General features: G+C 50.0%; 6 protein-coding genes across 6 annotated transcripts; 4 read left to right on the top strand and 2 right to left on the bottom strand.

Annotated features, from left to right (window-relative positions):
* Positions 1–646: 646 nt before the first annotated feature.
* N7519_008544 (uncharacterized protein) lies at positions 647–1,925 on the top strand (the record flags this gene model as incomplete). The annotated part of the gene is made up of 2 exons (XM_057295319.1): positions 647–808; positions 861–1,925. The coding sequence occupies 2 exons, from the start codon at positions 647–649 to the stop codon at positions 1,923–1,925; spliced, it is 1,227 nt and encodes a 408-aa protein (XP_057143201.1).
* An 854-nt stretch (positions 1,926–2,779) lies between these two features.
* Positions 2,780–4,173, bottom strand: N7519_008543 (Major facilitator superfamily domain general substrate transporter; the record flags this gene model as incomplete). Its single annotated transcript, XM_057295318.1, has 3 exons — positions 2,780–3,412; positions 3,442–3,834; positions 3,886–4,173. 3 exons carry the CDS (start codon positions 4,171–4,173, stop codon positions 2,780–2,782), a joined length of 1,314 nt encoding a protein of 437 aa, XP_057143200.1.
* Positions 4,174–5,370: 1,197 nt separating this feature from the next.
* Positions 5,371–6,614, top strand: N7519_008542 (Aminotransferase class IV; the record flags this gene model as incomplete). The annotated part of the gene is made up of 3 exons (XM_057295317.1): positions 5,371–5,473; positions 5,527–5,824; positions 5,885–6,614. 3 exons carry the CDS (start codon positions 5,371–5,373, stop codon positions 6,612–6,614), a joined length of 1,131 nt encoding a protein of 376 aa, XP_057143199.1.
* A 357-nt stretch (positions 6,615–6,971) lies between these two features.
* Positions 6,972–8,192, bottom strand: N7519_008541 (Oxoglutarate/iron-dependent dioxygenase; the record flags this gene model as incomplete). Its single annotated transcript, XM_057295316.1, has 3 exons — positions 6,972–7,628; positions 7,680–7,841; positions 8,151–8,192. The coding sequence occupies 3 exons, from the start codon at positions 8,190–8,192 to the stop codon at positions 6,972–6,974; spliced, it is 861 nt and encodes a 286-aa protein (XP_057143198.1).
* Positions 8,193–8,910: 718 nt separating this feature from the next.
* N7519_008540 (Pyruvate carboxyltransferase) lies at positions 8,911–10,795 on the top strand (the record flags this gene model as incomplete). Its single annotated transcript, XM_057295315.1, has 4 exons — positions 8,911–8,918; positions 8,974–9,118; positions 9,170–10,675; positions 10,727–10,795. 4 exons carry the CDS (start codon positions 8,911–8,913, stop codon positions 10,793–10,795), a joined length of 1,728 nt encoding a protein of 575 aa, XP_057143197.1.
* A 431-nt stretch (positions 10,796–11,226) lies between these two features.
* N7519_008539 (Aconitase/3-isopropylmalate dehydratase) lies at positions 11,227–15,299 on the top strand (the record flags this gene model as incomplete). The annotated part of the gene is made up of 6 exons (XM_057295314.1): positions 11,227–12,282; positions 12,363–13,864; positions 13,918–14,037; positions 14,089–14,195; positions 14,256–14,409; positions 15,218–15,299. 6 exons carry the CDS (start codon positions 11,227–11,229, stop codon positions 15,297–15,299), a joined length of 3,021 nt encoding a protein of 1,006 aa, XP_057143196.1.
* Between the last annotated feature and the right edge of the window lie 296 nt (positions 15,300–15,595).

Below are 15,595 nucleotides of genomic sequence, written 5' to 3'. Positions count from 1 at the left end.
ACGATCAAAGGTAAGTGGCTCGTATAAAAGGGAGAGACATGAAAGGTTGTCAAAATGATGGAAATTTATGGCTATATGTAGGTGATCGAGTCATACCATTTGGCTGGGTTGGAGAAATAGCCAGGGCTGCATTAATCATCTCGGCGATCGGGAACTTCTGCCGTGCGAAGTCATGGATGTGCATCGTTTGTACTCCAAACTGAGATGGATTTTCAAGGGCGAAGCATTGGGCGCTCGTGTCGGCAAGATGATGTTATGCCGATTTGGATGTTTCGCCTATCCACACTTCAATTTATCCATATGCCATTCTACAGTCATGCATGCAATATGCATCGTGGACGCTCAAATCGGGATAAAGAGCATTAGCCGATACCCACCTCCCATTGATTTATGAATTGCTCCATAGAGCTGGACGACAACGTCAAATATTATCACCTGATGACTCGGCAACCGATGAGTATGCCGTTTCGCACCCAATGTTATAATCCTTGGCCAAGTATACGGTGACAGCACATATTTCAGCGTCCAAAAGGCATTTTCCTAAACAAGCATCCTCTCCAGGTCCACCTAACTACCCACGCACCTTTCGGTAGTCAAGCCCACCTTCAATACCCGCTTGGAAGACACCTCAAAGACCAAGTTCAAAATGACAAAGCAATATCTCGACCTACCAGTCGCGCGCGCGGACATTGCATTCGGTCTCATGGCGGACTTCGAAGCAGACACTCACCCGAAGAAAGTCTCAATGATCGCCGGAGCATATCGCGACGAGAATGGAGAGCCGTGGATCTTGCCAAGCGTCAAAGAGGTACTCTCAAAAACGCTGTTCAGTATAAAGCAGACATTGACACCCAGCATAGGCAAAGAAACGCCTCAAAAACACCACCCACGAATACCTGGGTATCGCAGGCTCGCAAACCTTCACCAACCTAGCAAAAGAGCTCATCTTCGGGCCCATTGCATCCAGCCTCCAAGAAAACGCAGCATCAATCCAAACAGTCTCCGGCACCGGCGCAAACCACCTCGCAGCCACATTCCTGGCCCGTCACCTCCGCCCTAATCGCGTCTTCATCCCATCCCCAACATGGATCAACCACAAGTCCATCTGGGAGATGGCCGGTGTTGCGGTTGTAGAATACCCATACTACTGCCACGCCACAAGGGAAGTGAATATAACCGGGATGTTGGATGCCCTGGAGCACGCCGATCCCAATGATGTCGTCATCCTACAAGCCTGCGCGCATAACCCCACCGGCGTGGACTTGTCAAAGTCGCAATGGAGAGAGGTATTCAACCTCGTCCAGCGGAAGAAACTCTTCACCGTCTTTGACAGTGCATACCAAGGCTTCGCGACGGGCGCTGTTGACGGCGATGCGTGGGCAGTTCGCCATTTCGCAGAGGCAGTCCTTGCATCCGAGACGCATCCGGGCCTGTGTGTTGCGCAGTCGTTCTCGAAGAATTTCGGTCTGTACGGTGAGCGGGTGGGTGCCCTCCATCTGGTTGTACCGCAGCACCTCTCGGCGCAGGGTGCTTTATCTGAATTGATGTTGATTTCAAGAGCGGAATATTCCAATCCGCCGCGGTTTGGGGCGAGTATTGTTGAGACTGTTCTTGGAGATCGGGGTCTAAGGGCTCAGTGGAAGGCGGACTTGGATACAATGAGCTCGCGCATCAAGAGGATGAGAGGTATGTTGAGGAAAAGGTTGGAGAAGGAGACGTTGCGGGATTGGTCGCATATTGAGAAGCAGATTGGGATGTTCAGTTATACGGGGTTGACTGCGCAGCAGGTGGATCGACTTCGAAGGGAGTTCCATATCTATCTGTTGCCCTCGGGTCGGATGAGTGTGTGTGGTCTGAATCAGGGTAATATCGACTATGTGGTGTGTGCTATTGGTGAAGTCGTCAAAGCAAGCGGGTGTGTTTAGTCGGAACTAATATGGCCGCTGCTGTAGCTTTATCCTAACTCTCTTTATCCGCATACGTGCTGAATTGAATGCGGTTGCGATTCAAATTCTACGGTTCGAATATTAGGGAAGTTCTGTATAGGAAGGGCAACGGGATAGGTGACTCCGGTATTACTCCGATGCTAGAGTACATGTAGGGAGGACTGGGTATATAACCGCCTTCTCGTCTTAATATTGTATTTTACATATCCTAACAGCGTATCATGTTTCGATTACTAGGTGTAATTTGTTACTAGAATGTTAGAGGTGTGACCTAGCGATGCCGCATAGTAGACCTGCCGGTTAGTACAAAGCCGGGGTCATGGAACAAAAAGGAAATCAGAGAAACAAAAACATACAACAGTGAGGATTCGCTGGTGGACACCCACCCAACTACTAACTCACCGGCGTGTGGCTTCTAAGTTTCCAGCCGATTCATTGCCTCCATGAAATAGGTTTTGTTAGTCTATTGATTCCTCGAGAATGCGATCTAAAAAACGGTACCAGTTTACCATGTACATCCATTGTGACCTTCTGCCTGGGGTAATGGACCTCTTTGATAGCTGTGTCAAGTGATCCATACCTGCTTGGCTCCGCTAGTGAGGCTGTTGTAATGACAGAATCTTGGAGCAAAGGAAGGACGTGAGAGAATCGACCATGGGGACAATCATGACCTTTTATATGTTTCGGGCTGAAGCGGTTATGTCCACCATGAAAGATATATTCACAATCATGTTTTGATCATAACAAGATACTATCCAGCTCATCTTCCACCCACTGTATCTTTATCTAGCACAAGGTGCTCTTCCTATCGAAGCAAGCTTTGCCCTCCGGGCTTACAACCACTTCATACGCCTTGCAAGGTAGCTCCCACCACCCACAACACCCGTGACACCGGTGAAAGCAATCAATGATCCATATCCACTACCATACCCCCATCCAACATTTCCCTCCCACGGCATGCCCTTGACAAGCGCCTCACTAAGGGGACCGGAAACCAAGTTCCCAATACCCCTTCCAGCCGCAAGAGACGCAAAGACCATGCTCGATTCCGCCGACGGCTTCTGGCTAACCACCTCACGCATGATACCGGGCCAGGTACTAGTGTAAGAGCCTGCGAAAAGGCCATATACAATGGAGAAAATGAAGAGTGGAGGCAGAGACATTGAGAACCCCCAGATGAGGAAGACGGCAAGAGTGGATCCGATGGTGTTGACCAGGATACAAAGGGTGACGTCGAACTTATCGATGATAGCGCCCATAAGCACGCAGCCGACGACCGATGCTGAGTTGAAGAGGATAACAGTCAGAGCCTGGAGGGACGTCGAAGCTCCGAGCATACCGGCGTACGTCGGGAGGTAAAGCGACGGCAAGAAGAAACCAAGAGCCTCAATGGTATTGCAGAACTGGAAGAGAGCGAACGTGGATGTAAACAAGAACCGAAAGCTCGGGGAGGTGGACTGGGTCGACTCGCGGGGATTAGCACGCGCGGCTTCACGAAGTAGACCAGCGGTCCGGTCAGGACGAATAGCACAACTGCAAAGCCACGTAGTGTAATACGGAACCCGTACTTGCCGAGCAACTGTTCAATAACGATAGGTAGAACAGCGCCGCCGAGTCCAGTGCCGGCCCACATGACGCCGAAGGCGAGGCCTTTTCGTCGGTCGAACCACTCTTCCATCAGCAGGATACAGGGGGCGTAGGCGATGCTGCCTCCGATGGCGTAGAAGATCCCTTGGGTTATGATAAGGTGGTTGGTGTTTGTGGCTAGGGAACTGAGGCCGAGAGCGGCACACATCATCAACACACCGAGACCACAGCCGAGGCGTTGATATCTAGGCCATTGTCTATAGGCGGCGAAGACGAGGGGGATGTCGAGATACATGATTCCCTGGATATGTTAGCTTTATTGATGTGGGACCACAAGCATGTATATTCTTACCATAGCGCAAGTTCCCACGACGGCGATATTTCCAGAATCTTTGAATTGGGGTATATCGCTGTAGTATGCTTGGAACACGCCGTATGTGAATGCAAATCCCCAAACGAGAGCCTCCATAGCGAAACAAGCAGCTAGGAACAGCCATGCGTTCATTCCGCCATCCATCGGAGGGGGTGCGCCATCGTGGATATTCGACAGGTGAGTACCATCAGTTGGCCCCTCTGGTAGTGTCTGGACCCCCTTTTCGGTCTCGCTTGCTGACAACTGTGAGCGTGTCACTTCCTCCATTGTCAAAACCAGTTCACGACGAAGAACCAACAAGCAAAAGGAGAGATATCCAAGAAATGAAGATGAAGTCAAGTATGGAAGGTCGGAAATTTCATATATGTCAATTCAGATTCAAACAAAGACCCTGCGGGGGAGTCATCCGCAGGGCGTGCCCAGATGGAACGGATCATATTATTGCGCGGGCCAATCAATCGGTGAGAGGCCAGTCTACCAGAATGTCCAGTAGTAACCAGTGAGCGTGGAGAATCTGTCTTCGGAGGGGGCCTGACGATGGCGCTAGCAGCTACCTAGGTACCTAGGTAGACTTCTTTGTCATTCATCAGCGTGCCCGCGGGCTGTGGGGTTATATTCTCAGCTCCACTTGGGATCCCGAGCTAAGCCCGTTAGGGAAATTTCCGAATGTTCCTCTGCTTTTAGACCACTGCTTTCAGACCGTACGTTGTAGATGTAAGCTCACTGGGTGATGTTCCGAAAATGGTGCAGGGGCCAAGTGTTCAAAAGTTCGAGTACAAACAGTAGCTTGAGGTTATCGTGAAGGCTGAAAATTGTTATATATGCCTGGGTGCCTTAGGCATGACCCCTCGATAGCTAGATAGTTTGTATGGGAGCTCGCTCCCTTCTCTCTCAATACAACTCTCTCCTCTCTGCTCTATGCTCTATATACTGTAGACCTCAACAAAAATCTTCCTTGAAGTATGATATGAGACGTCAAGTCGACCTGCATATTTGAATCTCTCAACGTGATTTGTGAGGTGACCGATGATTGGCCGCTAAACCTTAAGCGGCATTCCGTTTCTGTCAAATTTGCCCAGGCCTGGTAATGTTATTTTTTTCCTATGTGGGCAATCGCTTTTAACCTGCAACGTATGCAGCCAGGTTGTCTCCCTATTCTGAGATGTGCTCCGGCAACCCCGATCCTGAATTAACTCAGGTCGGGTCCACGCAATTGACTTTAGCGCTGAATCAGCTGTCAAATACCTCGACTAATGCGGAGACAGGAAACTAGCGGCTCGGAGTGCAGCAATCAGCCCCCGAGGCCGTCAAAAGTACCGAGACTGGGTTGGATCCACTTTCCGAAATAGGTGACCCGCGACAATGGGAGTTCCGCTACTCCTGGATCTATATATCCTTGTATCTACTGTGCAATGTAGACATTGAAGTTGTGGTAATTTCATCGTCATTGCACAGATTCTCATCATGGCAGCTGTTTTAGACGCCGCTAAGCTACGCATTTTTCAAAATGAACAGCCTGCTGTGGTCCCGAATCCCGACAAAATACAGTTTGGAAAGACTGTCACTGGTATGTTTCCAACTCTGGGGGCAACAGCAAAAAAAAGCTGAACACCGTCAAAGACCACATGCTTCAGATACAATGGACAGAGTCTGAAGGCTGGCACGAGCCCCGCATCGTTCCCTATGGAAATCTGAGCATTGATCCTACCGCTGGAGTCTTTAACTACGCCTTTGAGTGCTTCGAAGGCATGAAGGCATACAAGGACGCACAGGGCCGAGTACGACTATTCAGACCAGAAGTCAACATCGCACGATTGAATCAATCCGCAGCTCGAGTCTCACTCCCAACTTTCGACGCCAAGGCCTTTCTAAATCTTCTAATTGAATTTGTGGCGATAGAGTCTCGGCACATCCCAGCGTAAGTGACCCAAGACATGGGCGGTGGCGAAATTTGAATGCTGACCATTGTCGTTATCAGCACCCGAGGGTACTCACTCTACCTTCGCCCGGTCTTAATTGGAACAAATCCCGGACTGAGTGTGTCCGCGCCGACCTCGGCTCTTCTATACGTGGTCGCATCACCCGTGGGATCGTACTTCCAAAACGGACTCAAAGCGATCACGCTAGAAGCGGCCAGCAGCTCGCAATGGGTGCGTGCGTGGCCTGGAGGGAGCGGAAGTCATAAAGTCGGAGCCAACTATGCCCCCTGCATGGTGGCGGAAGCGGGGGTCCGACAACGGGGCTCTGATCAGGTCCTCTGGCTCTTCGGGAAAGACGATTTGCTGACAGAGGCCGGAACTATGAATTTGTTTATCGTGTTCCGGCGACCGGATGGGAGTCGCGAGCTCGTGACACCGCCGTTGGATGGCACGATTTTACCAGGTGTCAATCGTGATTGTGTGCTGCAATTGGCTCGGGAACGATTAGAGGTCCATGGCTGGACGGTTCAGGAACGGAGTATCTCCATGCGTGAGTTGGAGACTGCTAGCGCTGATGGAAATTTGGAGGAAGTGTTTGGCACAGGCACGGCGGCTGTTGTCAGTCCGGTCGGATCTATTCGCTGGAAGGGAAGGACGATCAGGTGCGGGGTGTCAGCACAGGGTGAAGTGACGGGCAAGATGAGGAGATGGATTGAAGCTCGGCAATATGGCGAAGATGAGCATGAGTGGAGTGTCTTGGTTGATAAACTCAGTAAGAACTCAGATTAGACCTATCAGCCATAGAAGAATATGCACGTTTACCTACCTAGGTAGGTAGTTTACAATGTCAGCGATTAGGTCGTGCATGGACGCTAAGCCCAAGTGGGCCTATAGGCCGTTCCGAATACGGGCCGCTCCGAATGCGGCTCGCTCCGAATGCGGCCCCCACTACACAACATAAATTGAAGCACGATGTATTTAAAGGTCGACACCAGGATAAGAGCCACGTGTTTCTGAGCTTCATATGATACTATTGAAGGTCATATGTGACGGTGAGACATGCAAATGCAAGCTTGGGATTTTGTTAGAACAACAGGTTAAAATAAAATACCAAGTCTCAGATGATTCTATTTGTCAACTATACACTTAACCAGGGTAGTGAGCAGCGTTTCTCAGAGTCTGATACTCCAAAGCCGTCAGATCCTCGTACATCGGCTTCTGATCTTGAAGGAATTCCTTCAAAGGCCCAACATTCACATGCCGGTCGGCCTTGTTGAAGAAAACGAGACTCCACCGCTCCGGAACCGTCTCCCCTTCACACTCCCTCGGACGGGTTACACGGTGGAGACCACCTCCAATCTGGCCGTTTGTCCAGCGCTGCATGGTCTCAGAAACAATGACAACGACTTCCTCGTCTGAGCCGTACGGCATGGGAATGAAAGTGCCAGGGTTACTCCGATCCTCATACTCCAGTCCCGGAGTCACGTCTGGGAACACGAGTGAGATAATTCCGAAGTCCCTGTGGGGCCAGATACGACTTATTTTGCCATCGTCCAGTGTTTGGCGCTCAATCGGCGGGAAGTGGTTGATGCGGATTGTGCTGGCCTCATTGGTGCATCGGGAGGTGAACACCTTCGGGTCGAGAGATAGCGCCTCGGCCATGGCTTGCAGGAGTACTAGTGTGAGGTCTCCGCATGAAAAGAAAAATCGATCCATCGTGTCCTGGTACCCAGGTAGGTCTGACTCGGGTGGCCATACGTTGGGGAATTGCTTGTCGTCGGGGTGTCCGCAGTCAAAGCTCTCCTAGAATGACTGTGAGAACTAGAAGAAATTTTTCTCAGATATGGTGTATACCTTGTTGTCGCCAAAGTTAGGCTCCTTTATCTCCCCATTGTTGCTCTCAAGCCACCACGTCTTTTCCTCTCCTGGGACGCTCCATCCTCGCTGCTGTCCGTTTTTGGGGTCATTCTTCAAAGGGCCTTTGACTGCGTATGGGAGCTTGAAGAAGGCTTTAATCTATTTATTGCGTGTGTCAGTCTTCTTGCTTTCCAATGCTAGAACGTGGGGATGTTACCTGATCAAAAGTCTCCTGGACAAGGGAATGGGAACCGTGTGATTGACAAGCTTTGCAAAGCCATACGTGTTGAGACTGTCCAGGAGCTTGGTGGCAAATTTGGCGCGCTGCTCAACAGTCCCTTCAGAGAGAGCGGATGCGTCAAGGACAGGAATCGACATAATAACAATGATCAACAACTGAACTAGATTTCTTGGTGGGCTCTTTCTGGACCATAGAATGACTTATAAGATTACAACGGGTAGGCAGACCTCCCGCCCGCGGTCTACCCCGCCAGCAGTCTTGGAGAACATGAGGCCGATAGCGCAATCGCGAGTAATCCGATTTCTTGCTGTATCTAACTTTCTCTAGATATCTCGTTGCCATGCAACTGACAAAAGTCCGCATCTAGAAAATCCTCAATACTAGGGCTTATGCCCATTTCATGCCAAGACAAAATTACATGATCTCGCCACCATTGAAGTCCCTTATTGGTGGGGAGATATGCATGCTGTATCTACCCATGCAAAGTGGTGGCTGAAACTCATGTAGTTCCGAGAGGATTTGTTACGCTTACTCCTGTCATGCGTTATATGGCTTGGCAGACAATAGGCTACACTGGGGCTGGTCAGTGTTGCAATGCTCTAAACGAGGGCCAAGAACTACACTTCGCCCCCGCCCAGCCTACTAAGGCGAGGACAATTAACATGGGATTATCACAATTTTACAACTCGTATACCGTACGGGGGAACTACTACTGCCTCCCCGACAGCGATATCGGAGCATGTTCGTCCAATGCTAAGGCAGGACTAGGTCACGGAATGAAATTGCACCTTGGCAATTCGCAGCTGAAAGAGTGCCGAGTTTACGGATTGCACGAGACAAAGAGACAAGATGATTGGGAAGATTATTGGGGTGTCTTTATTGGCCTTTGACATGAGGGGTAAAACCAGTCGAAGTATGCTTTAAATGAGAATATGTACGCTGCGGGAAGGAAGTGAAAAAGGCCGAGTTCTGTTATTGCTGCTCACCATGCCTATGTATGTATGTTCGGAGACTGGAAAGTAGTTGATCAACCCAATTGACCAGATTTAGGCTTCGCAATCCCTCCGATAAATACGATGCTTTCATTCCTCCAGACCTCCCAGATAGGACGTGGCCCTCCAAGCGGATCACAAAGAGACCGCGTTGGTTGGCGACGGACCTCCGTGATGGAAATCAGGCTCTTGCGTGTCCAATGGTATGTGAATCTTTGGCATTCTGGTTTTCAAGACATTAACATCTTCCTAAGAATATAGAACAAAAGTGGGAGTATTTCAAAATGCTCCTACAGGTTGGTTTCACTGAGATCGACATCTCATTTCCCAGTGCATCCGACACGGAGTTCAATTTCACTCGTAGTGTCGTCGCCTCTGCACCTTCAGATGTGTGGCTTCAAGTCCTATCGCCATGTCGAAAAGAGCTCGTTCGGCGCACAGTTGACAGTGTCACCGGCGCAAAGAAGGCAATCATCAGTCTTTATATCGCCACTAGTGATACCTTTATCCAAACTATGTTCCAGTCGACCCAAGACGCTGTCTTGCGCACTGCAGTCGAATGTGTCGAGTACACCAGATCAATCACGAAAGATGATCCAACCCAGCAAGAGACCACCTGGAACTTGATGTTTAGCCCTGAGGCATTCTCAGACACAGATTCTTCTTATGCGATCGCCGTTTGCAAGGCTGTCAAAGAGGCATGGGGTCCATCAGAAGATATCCCAATAATCCTCAATCTTCCTGCCACCGTGGAGCGCTGCACACCCAACACATATGCAGACCAGGTGGAGATTTTCGCGCGTGCGTTCACGGGCAACGATGTTGTGGTATCTCTACACCCGCACAATGACCGGGGCTGCGCCGTCGCAGCGACAGAACTTGGTCAGCTTGCTGGTGCCACGCGCGTCGAAGGCTGCCTCTTTGGTAACGGCGAACGCACTGGTAACGTTGATCTCGTCACCCTTGCACTCAATCTATACAGTCAAGGAGTTGATCCGGGGCTCAACTTTTCTGATCTGCCTGGAATTCGGAAAACAGTTGAAAAGATCACTCAGATCCCTGTTGCTGTGCGCGCCCCTTATGCCGGCGAATCTGTATTCACGGCTTATAGCGGGTCACATCAGGACGCCATAAATAAAGGTTTCAAAAAGTGGCGGGACGCTGTATCACTGGACGGTCGCGGTATCTGGAAAGTGCCTTACCTTCCTATAGACCCGGAGGATATTGGGGCTACTTATGAGGCTGTCATTCGGATTAATTCGCAAAGTGGCAAAGGAGGCGTGGCATGGGTGCTACAGCGAACCTTGAACCTGGAGTTACCCAAGGAGTTCCAACAAGCGTTTTCGAAAATCATCAAATCCGAGTCTGAGATGAAGGAGCGATGGCTTACAGAGGCTGAAATTACACAATCATTCCTTCGACACTATTCCATCTTGGAGATGGATCCTCGGATTATTGAGTGTGATGTGTCACCCAAGCTGGATGGTACAGGCCGTGTCATCATGCGCGCCATTGTCTTAGTCAGGGGGCAACAACGGGAAGTCGTTGCCGCCGGTGAAAATGCAGCGGATGCAGTCTCGTTCGCATTTTCGTCTTTGGCAGGGCTGAATTTGGAGTTTGAAGTTGTACCGCGCAGTATTCAGGGTAGCCTTGGGGAACCTCTGGTTATTGCACTAGTCAAGTGCCGGCATGTGTGGCGTGCTAGGGCTGCTCGAGATAGAGATGTTGCTATCGCTATGGCGTGTCTCTCCTCTGCTCTGGTAAGTTTATGCTTGATTGTACTGCTAAAGTTAGGTGCTGACTGGAAACAGGATCTGCAAGAGGAGCTTCCTTCCAACCGTCAATTTTTGAGACTTCTGCCAATCATTCATGTTAACTGAAGAAATCTCAGCCGGAAATATTGCCGGATTTTTCTTGTTTTGCTTGCTAGCCGTAGAGACTCAAATCCAAATTGCTCACCTGAAAATGCGTAAAATTCCTGTATCCACCGCGTTGCAAACATTGAAACTAACTCATTTCGTGTCGACTGGAAAACTTTCCGTAACAGGATGTGACATCCACTCCAACTTGCGCCTTTGGTCATAACTAGTAGCACACATTTATCGTAGGTGATCGGGACTAAGTGTGAAGCAAGAAAGACAAATAAACTAATAAAATCAGAAGGAAATGTAATCAAAACACAATCAAAGTGCCCGACATCGGATTCGTGGGGTATATATACTCGGCATTTCCCCAACCCAGGAGAGGTATCTATAGATACTAGATACCTAGGTAGCGCCTTCGGATTACCCGCACTCATCACATCGCCGCCATGTCTTCTACACAAGTTCCCTCAAATCAGATAAACACACTCGCCCTTCTGCCTGGTGATGAACCCAGCACTCAGATGGCAGCCGTCGCCAGGGAGGTGCTACGTTTCATCGAGACCTCGAGACCAGGGGTTAAATTCGGGATTACCAAAACTCTATCTGGCAAAGCCACTCAAGCTGTCAACCACCAATCACTGAGTCCTTCCACCTTGGAGGCATGTCTGGAGTCAGATGCCGTGATAGTGTGCGGGGTTAGAGAGGAGCTTGTCAGAGGAACCTTGGACTTGCTTGGAGAGGTCGGCGCTTTTGCAAACGTCCAACCTTTCTTCTTCCCAAGCATTGGACTTGTTTCAACAGGATTGCTGAGAAACGGTGTCCAAGGGCTAGATATCACCCTGGTCAGTGACGCTACGCATACGAACACTGGAAATGAGGTTTCCCGTGAGACCATCGAACGGCTGGCGCATTGGGCAGGAGCCTACGCATTGCAGTTTTCTCCGCCAAAGCCTCTTCATTGCATTGAGTCATTGCCACTTTGGAATTCTGTTGTTACTGAGGTGCTCAGCAAACAATTTCCACGTGTCCCACTCCAGCACGTACCGATACACACGGCAGCAACGGCCCTAGATTTACACCCAACTAGGTTAAACGGCATTGTCTTGACAACTGGTCCTGATGGAGAAATGGTGTCGGAAAAGGCAGGAAAGCTCATCCAAGGCTCACAGAACCTGCTGGCGTCGGCGACCATTGTGGATTTATCCAACCAGACCCACAGAAGGAACCCTGTGATCTTGAGATCGGGTAAAACCATTGCGAATGAAGCAGCTTTGGACCCAGTTCCAATTTTACTGGTCATAAGCCTGATGCTTGACTTGTCGTTCGGTCTAACTGCAGAGGCCGTGGCAGTCGTTAGGTCAATTCGACGCACATTGGACCCAATTGAACTCATCGGCTGCAATATCCGGACCCCCAGCGCTGGTGGTACAGCTTCTTCGGAGGAGTTCATGAGCAAATTTATGACGCATTTGGACTATTACCTAGAGGCCGCGAGTTCACATGTAGGTTCTCGGGAAGTACTGAGAGCCTCGTCCTCCCTCGTCCGATGCGTCAAAGGCGTCCAATGGGTATAATCGAAAAGATTTTGACCCATGCGGCTGTTGGGCTGAGCAAACCAGAAGTCCAGCCCGGCGAGATTATCTGTGTCAAGGTTGACTGGACATTGACTTCCGAGATTCTCTGGGCAGGAATGGAGAAGACATATGACCAAATGGGAAGACCTCGTCTGCATCGCAATGACCGTATGTGGCTGGCGATCGATCATACCGTTGACCCACGCACGAATCATCGACCCCGACAGCGAGGCTTGATTGAGAAAGCGGAAAGCTTCCAGCGGGAAGCAAAGCTCGTCAACTTCCTCCCTGCCAATACAAGTATTCTTCATACTGACTTTACGCGCGACCGAGCACTGCCTGGTCAGATCATTGTGGGCTGCGACTCTCATTCCTGCTCTGCTGGTTGCGTGGGAGGACTGGCCGTTGGCCTTGGAGCTGCAGATGTCGTCATGCCGATGGTAACGGGAGAGACCTGGTTTCGTGTGCCAGAGATCTGCCGTATCAATTTCATCGGCCAATTGCCTTTTGGGGTGGGTGGCAAAGATGTGATTCTTCACATACTCGGCCTTTTCAAACGAAACACGATCGCCTTCCAGCGCGCGGTTGAATACGGCGGCCCGAGTTTGAAGGAGTTATCAATGGATGCTAGATTCGCCATTGCAAATATGACAACTGAATTCGGCGGGATGGGCGCGTGTTTCGAAGCTGATGAGAGCACCGCCGAATGGATCTCGAAAAGGCCGCATCTGGAACATCAAGGGGGCCTCTATTTCCGAGCCGATTCAGGCGCTCAGTATGCTGAGGTGCGCACCGTCGATCTCTCGGAGGTTGAAACGACCATCGCTTTGTATCCCGAGCCGGATAATGTTGTGCCCGTGTCAGAGAAAGTTGACACCACGCTGGATGGATGCTTCATCGGAGCCTGTACCACCACCGAAGAGGATCTAATTATGGGAGGACTGGTTCTAGAAGCTGGCCTACGAGCGGGCATGGTTCCCAGTGACGGGCAGAGGAGAGTTACACCTGGAAGTCTCAGCATTATCAAGAACCTGGAGCGGCACGGCATCTTGGACATTTACCGGCAGGCAGGATTTGACATCGGAGCCCCGGGCTGTTCCTACTGCGTTGGAATCAACGATGTTGATGTTGCGGGTGAAGGAGAAGTTTGGCTCTCCTCACAAAATCGCAACTTTCGGAATCGAATGGGCAAAGGAGCGATTGGGAGTATCAGCTGCGCCGCCGTGGTTGCTGCCTCGAGCTTCAACATGGTAATCACAGACCCACAGCCACTGCTGGATCAAATTGATAGAGCGAGATTGGCCAATATTCTGGGAAGAGAGAGAGTCTCCTTGAGTATTGCCCCCGAAATCAGCGAGCCTAACCCAGTACTTGCATCAAATATCCCCTCCATCAACGGCAGTAGTAGCGTTCCCATTCACACTCCTGCTTCGACTCGGGATGTAGCGAAAATTTCTAGTGATGGAGTTATTCGGTCGAAGGTTCAAAGATTTGGTGAAAATGTCGATACGTGAGTCGGCCACAATTTCTTTCCGAGGCTGTTTCTGACACCCGACATATCAGTGACGCGATCATTCCGGCTGAGTTTGTACCTGGTGTTGACAATGCAGAACTTGGAAGTCACTGCTTCCAGTATGATCGTCCTGAATTCCGAAAACGAGCGACAGATGGGTCAACGATCATGTAATTGAAACCATTACCAACCCTTAGAGTCGAGATACTGACGAACCACAGCGTCGCTGATCGTGGGTTTGGCAGTGGTTCGTCCCGCGAGGATGCAGTCAGAGCGTTGCAAGGAGCGGGCATCGAAGCAGTGATTGCGCCTGCCTTTGCGTTTATCTGTAAGTGGCGACAATTTTAAAACCCAATGTTGTTAGCCAGAGTCTTAGGAGAGAATGCAGATGACCGGAACCAGCTCAACATGGGCCTTTTCAACATCACCTTACCGGATCCCGAATTCTACAAACTTGCAAATGAGGGATCTATTGTCATCATCAATTCACAAGCCCGAACAGTGCAGATTGAACGTACTGATCAAGTGTTCCACTATCAGCAGTCAGAGATAGAAAAAACACTTCTTGAAGCCGGGGGTGTGCTTCCACTGTATAATCGGTTTGGCCGATCGGTCTTCAGAAAAATTGCAAGGACAAATACCGGGCGGACGAGGGGCGATTTAACTGGCGAAAGTGCGCAGACATCGAAGAGATCTTTGGATTGGTGATTTTTGTCTTCGAGCAGCTGGTTGATATCCAGAGTGGCCAGAATAGCGCGGCTTTATACCATCGTGCTTTGTGTTTGTTGCAGAGTTTGATATTTGTTAAATTCCATTGATCGAGCATGAAGAGAAACTACGAAGAGGCTGATGCTGTAACAAGACGTGGGACGGGATGGACTTCAATATTTTCAGCCGCAAAGGCTTTCATTGCTTCCTTGGCCAGATGGCTTTCATAGGAATATCGGAGGAGCGAATTAATGCACAGTTGACAATGGCAATCCAAGTGATTCACGGTTCCTGATGGGATTTGAATACTGTAAAAGCACGGGAACCATGACCAATGAAATCGCAGGCTCGCCTGACTGTACCCATTCCAGCATACCGCCTCCTCCTTAATAGGCTACAAGAACGCCAGGAACTTAATCTCAGATGATCACATCGATAGGTCGATTACTTGATCGTGTTGTAATTCAGATGTAAAAATCGTATTGTTGTTCAGAGGGAAACATAAGGCTATATATACAACGTAAAGACCAAGTTGATTTCCAATATTCGTATAGATATCTCGGGATTAATTCCGATGGTTCGGCTTGGTTCCTGATCTGCACCAGCCTCATATCATAACACGATGTCGTTTCTGTGTCTCAGACCCAGCGATATGCTCCTTTCAACAGAGCAGACCCGAGAGCGCTCCAAGGGTGTCCTATCCCACGATCCTAGTGTTCACTGATTGTAGGATTGGTCTTGCAGTCGTGTGTCGGATGGTTTTCAAAGTGTTCCCTTGTTGCCTGCGGCTAGGGTTAGCCCCTGACCCCTGAGCTCTCGCTCCAGCCGTAGCCCTAGCCAGCGGACAATGCTGGCCGGTGGTAACTCTTCTTAGCTCTGCAAATACCATCCAGGCTAGGTATTCACAGGTTCCCAGCCGGCACCACGGGGAGGTGAGAGTCGTCGCCAGCCACGCACTCTACAGTCGTTCTCGAAATCGGCTTGACCAATATACACAATATAACTATTTTCTGGACCCAC

The sequence above is a fragment of the Penicillium mononematosum genome (assembly GCF_028829835.1).
Source record: "Penicillium mononematosum strain IBT 11891 chromosome Unknown utg000005l:1.0-9366267.0:1.0-9372171.0, whole genome shotgun sequence".
Taxonomy (NCBI): domain Eukaryota; kingdom Fungi; phylum Ascomycota; class Eurotiomycetes; order Eurotiales; family Aspergillaceae; genus Penicillium; species Penicillium mononematosum.
The sequence above is the reverse complement of the archived record's forward strand: the minus strand, read 5'-3'. Positions and strand labels throughout refer to the sequence as shown.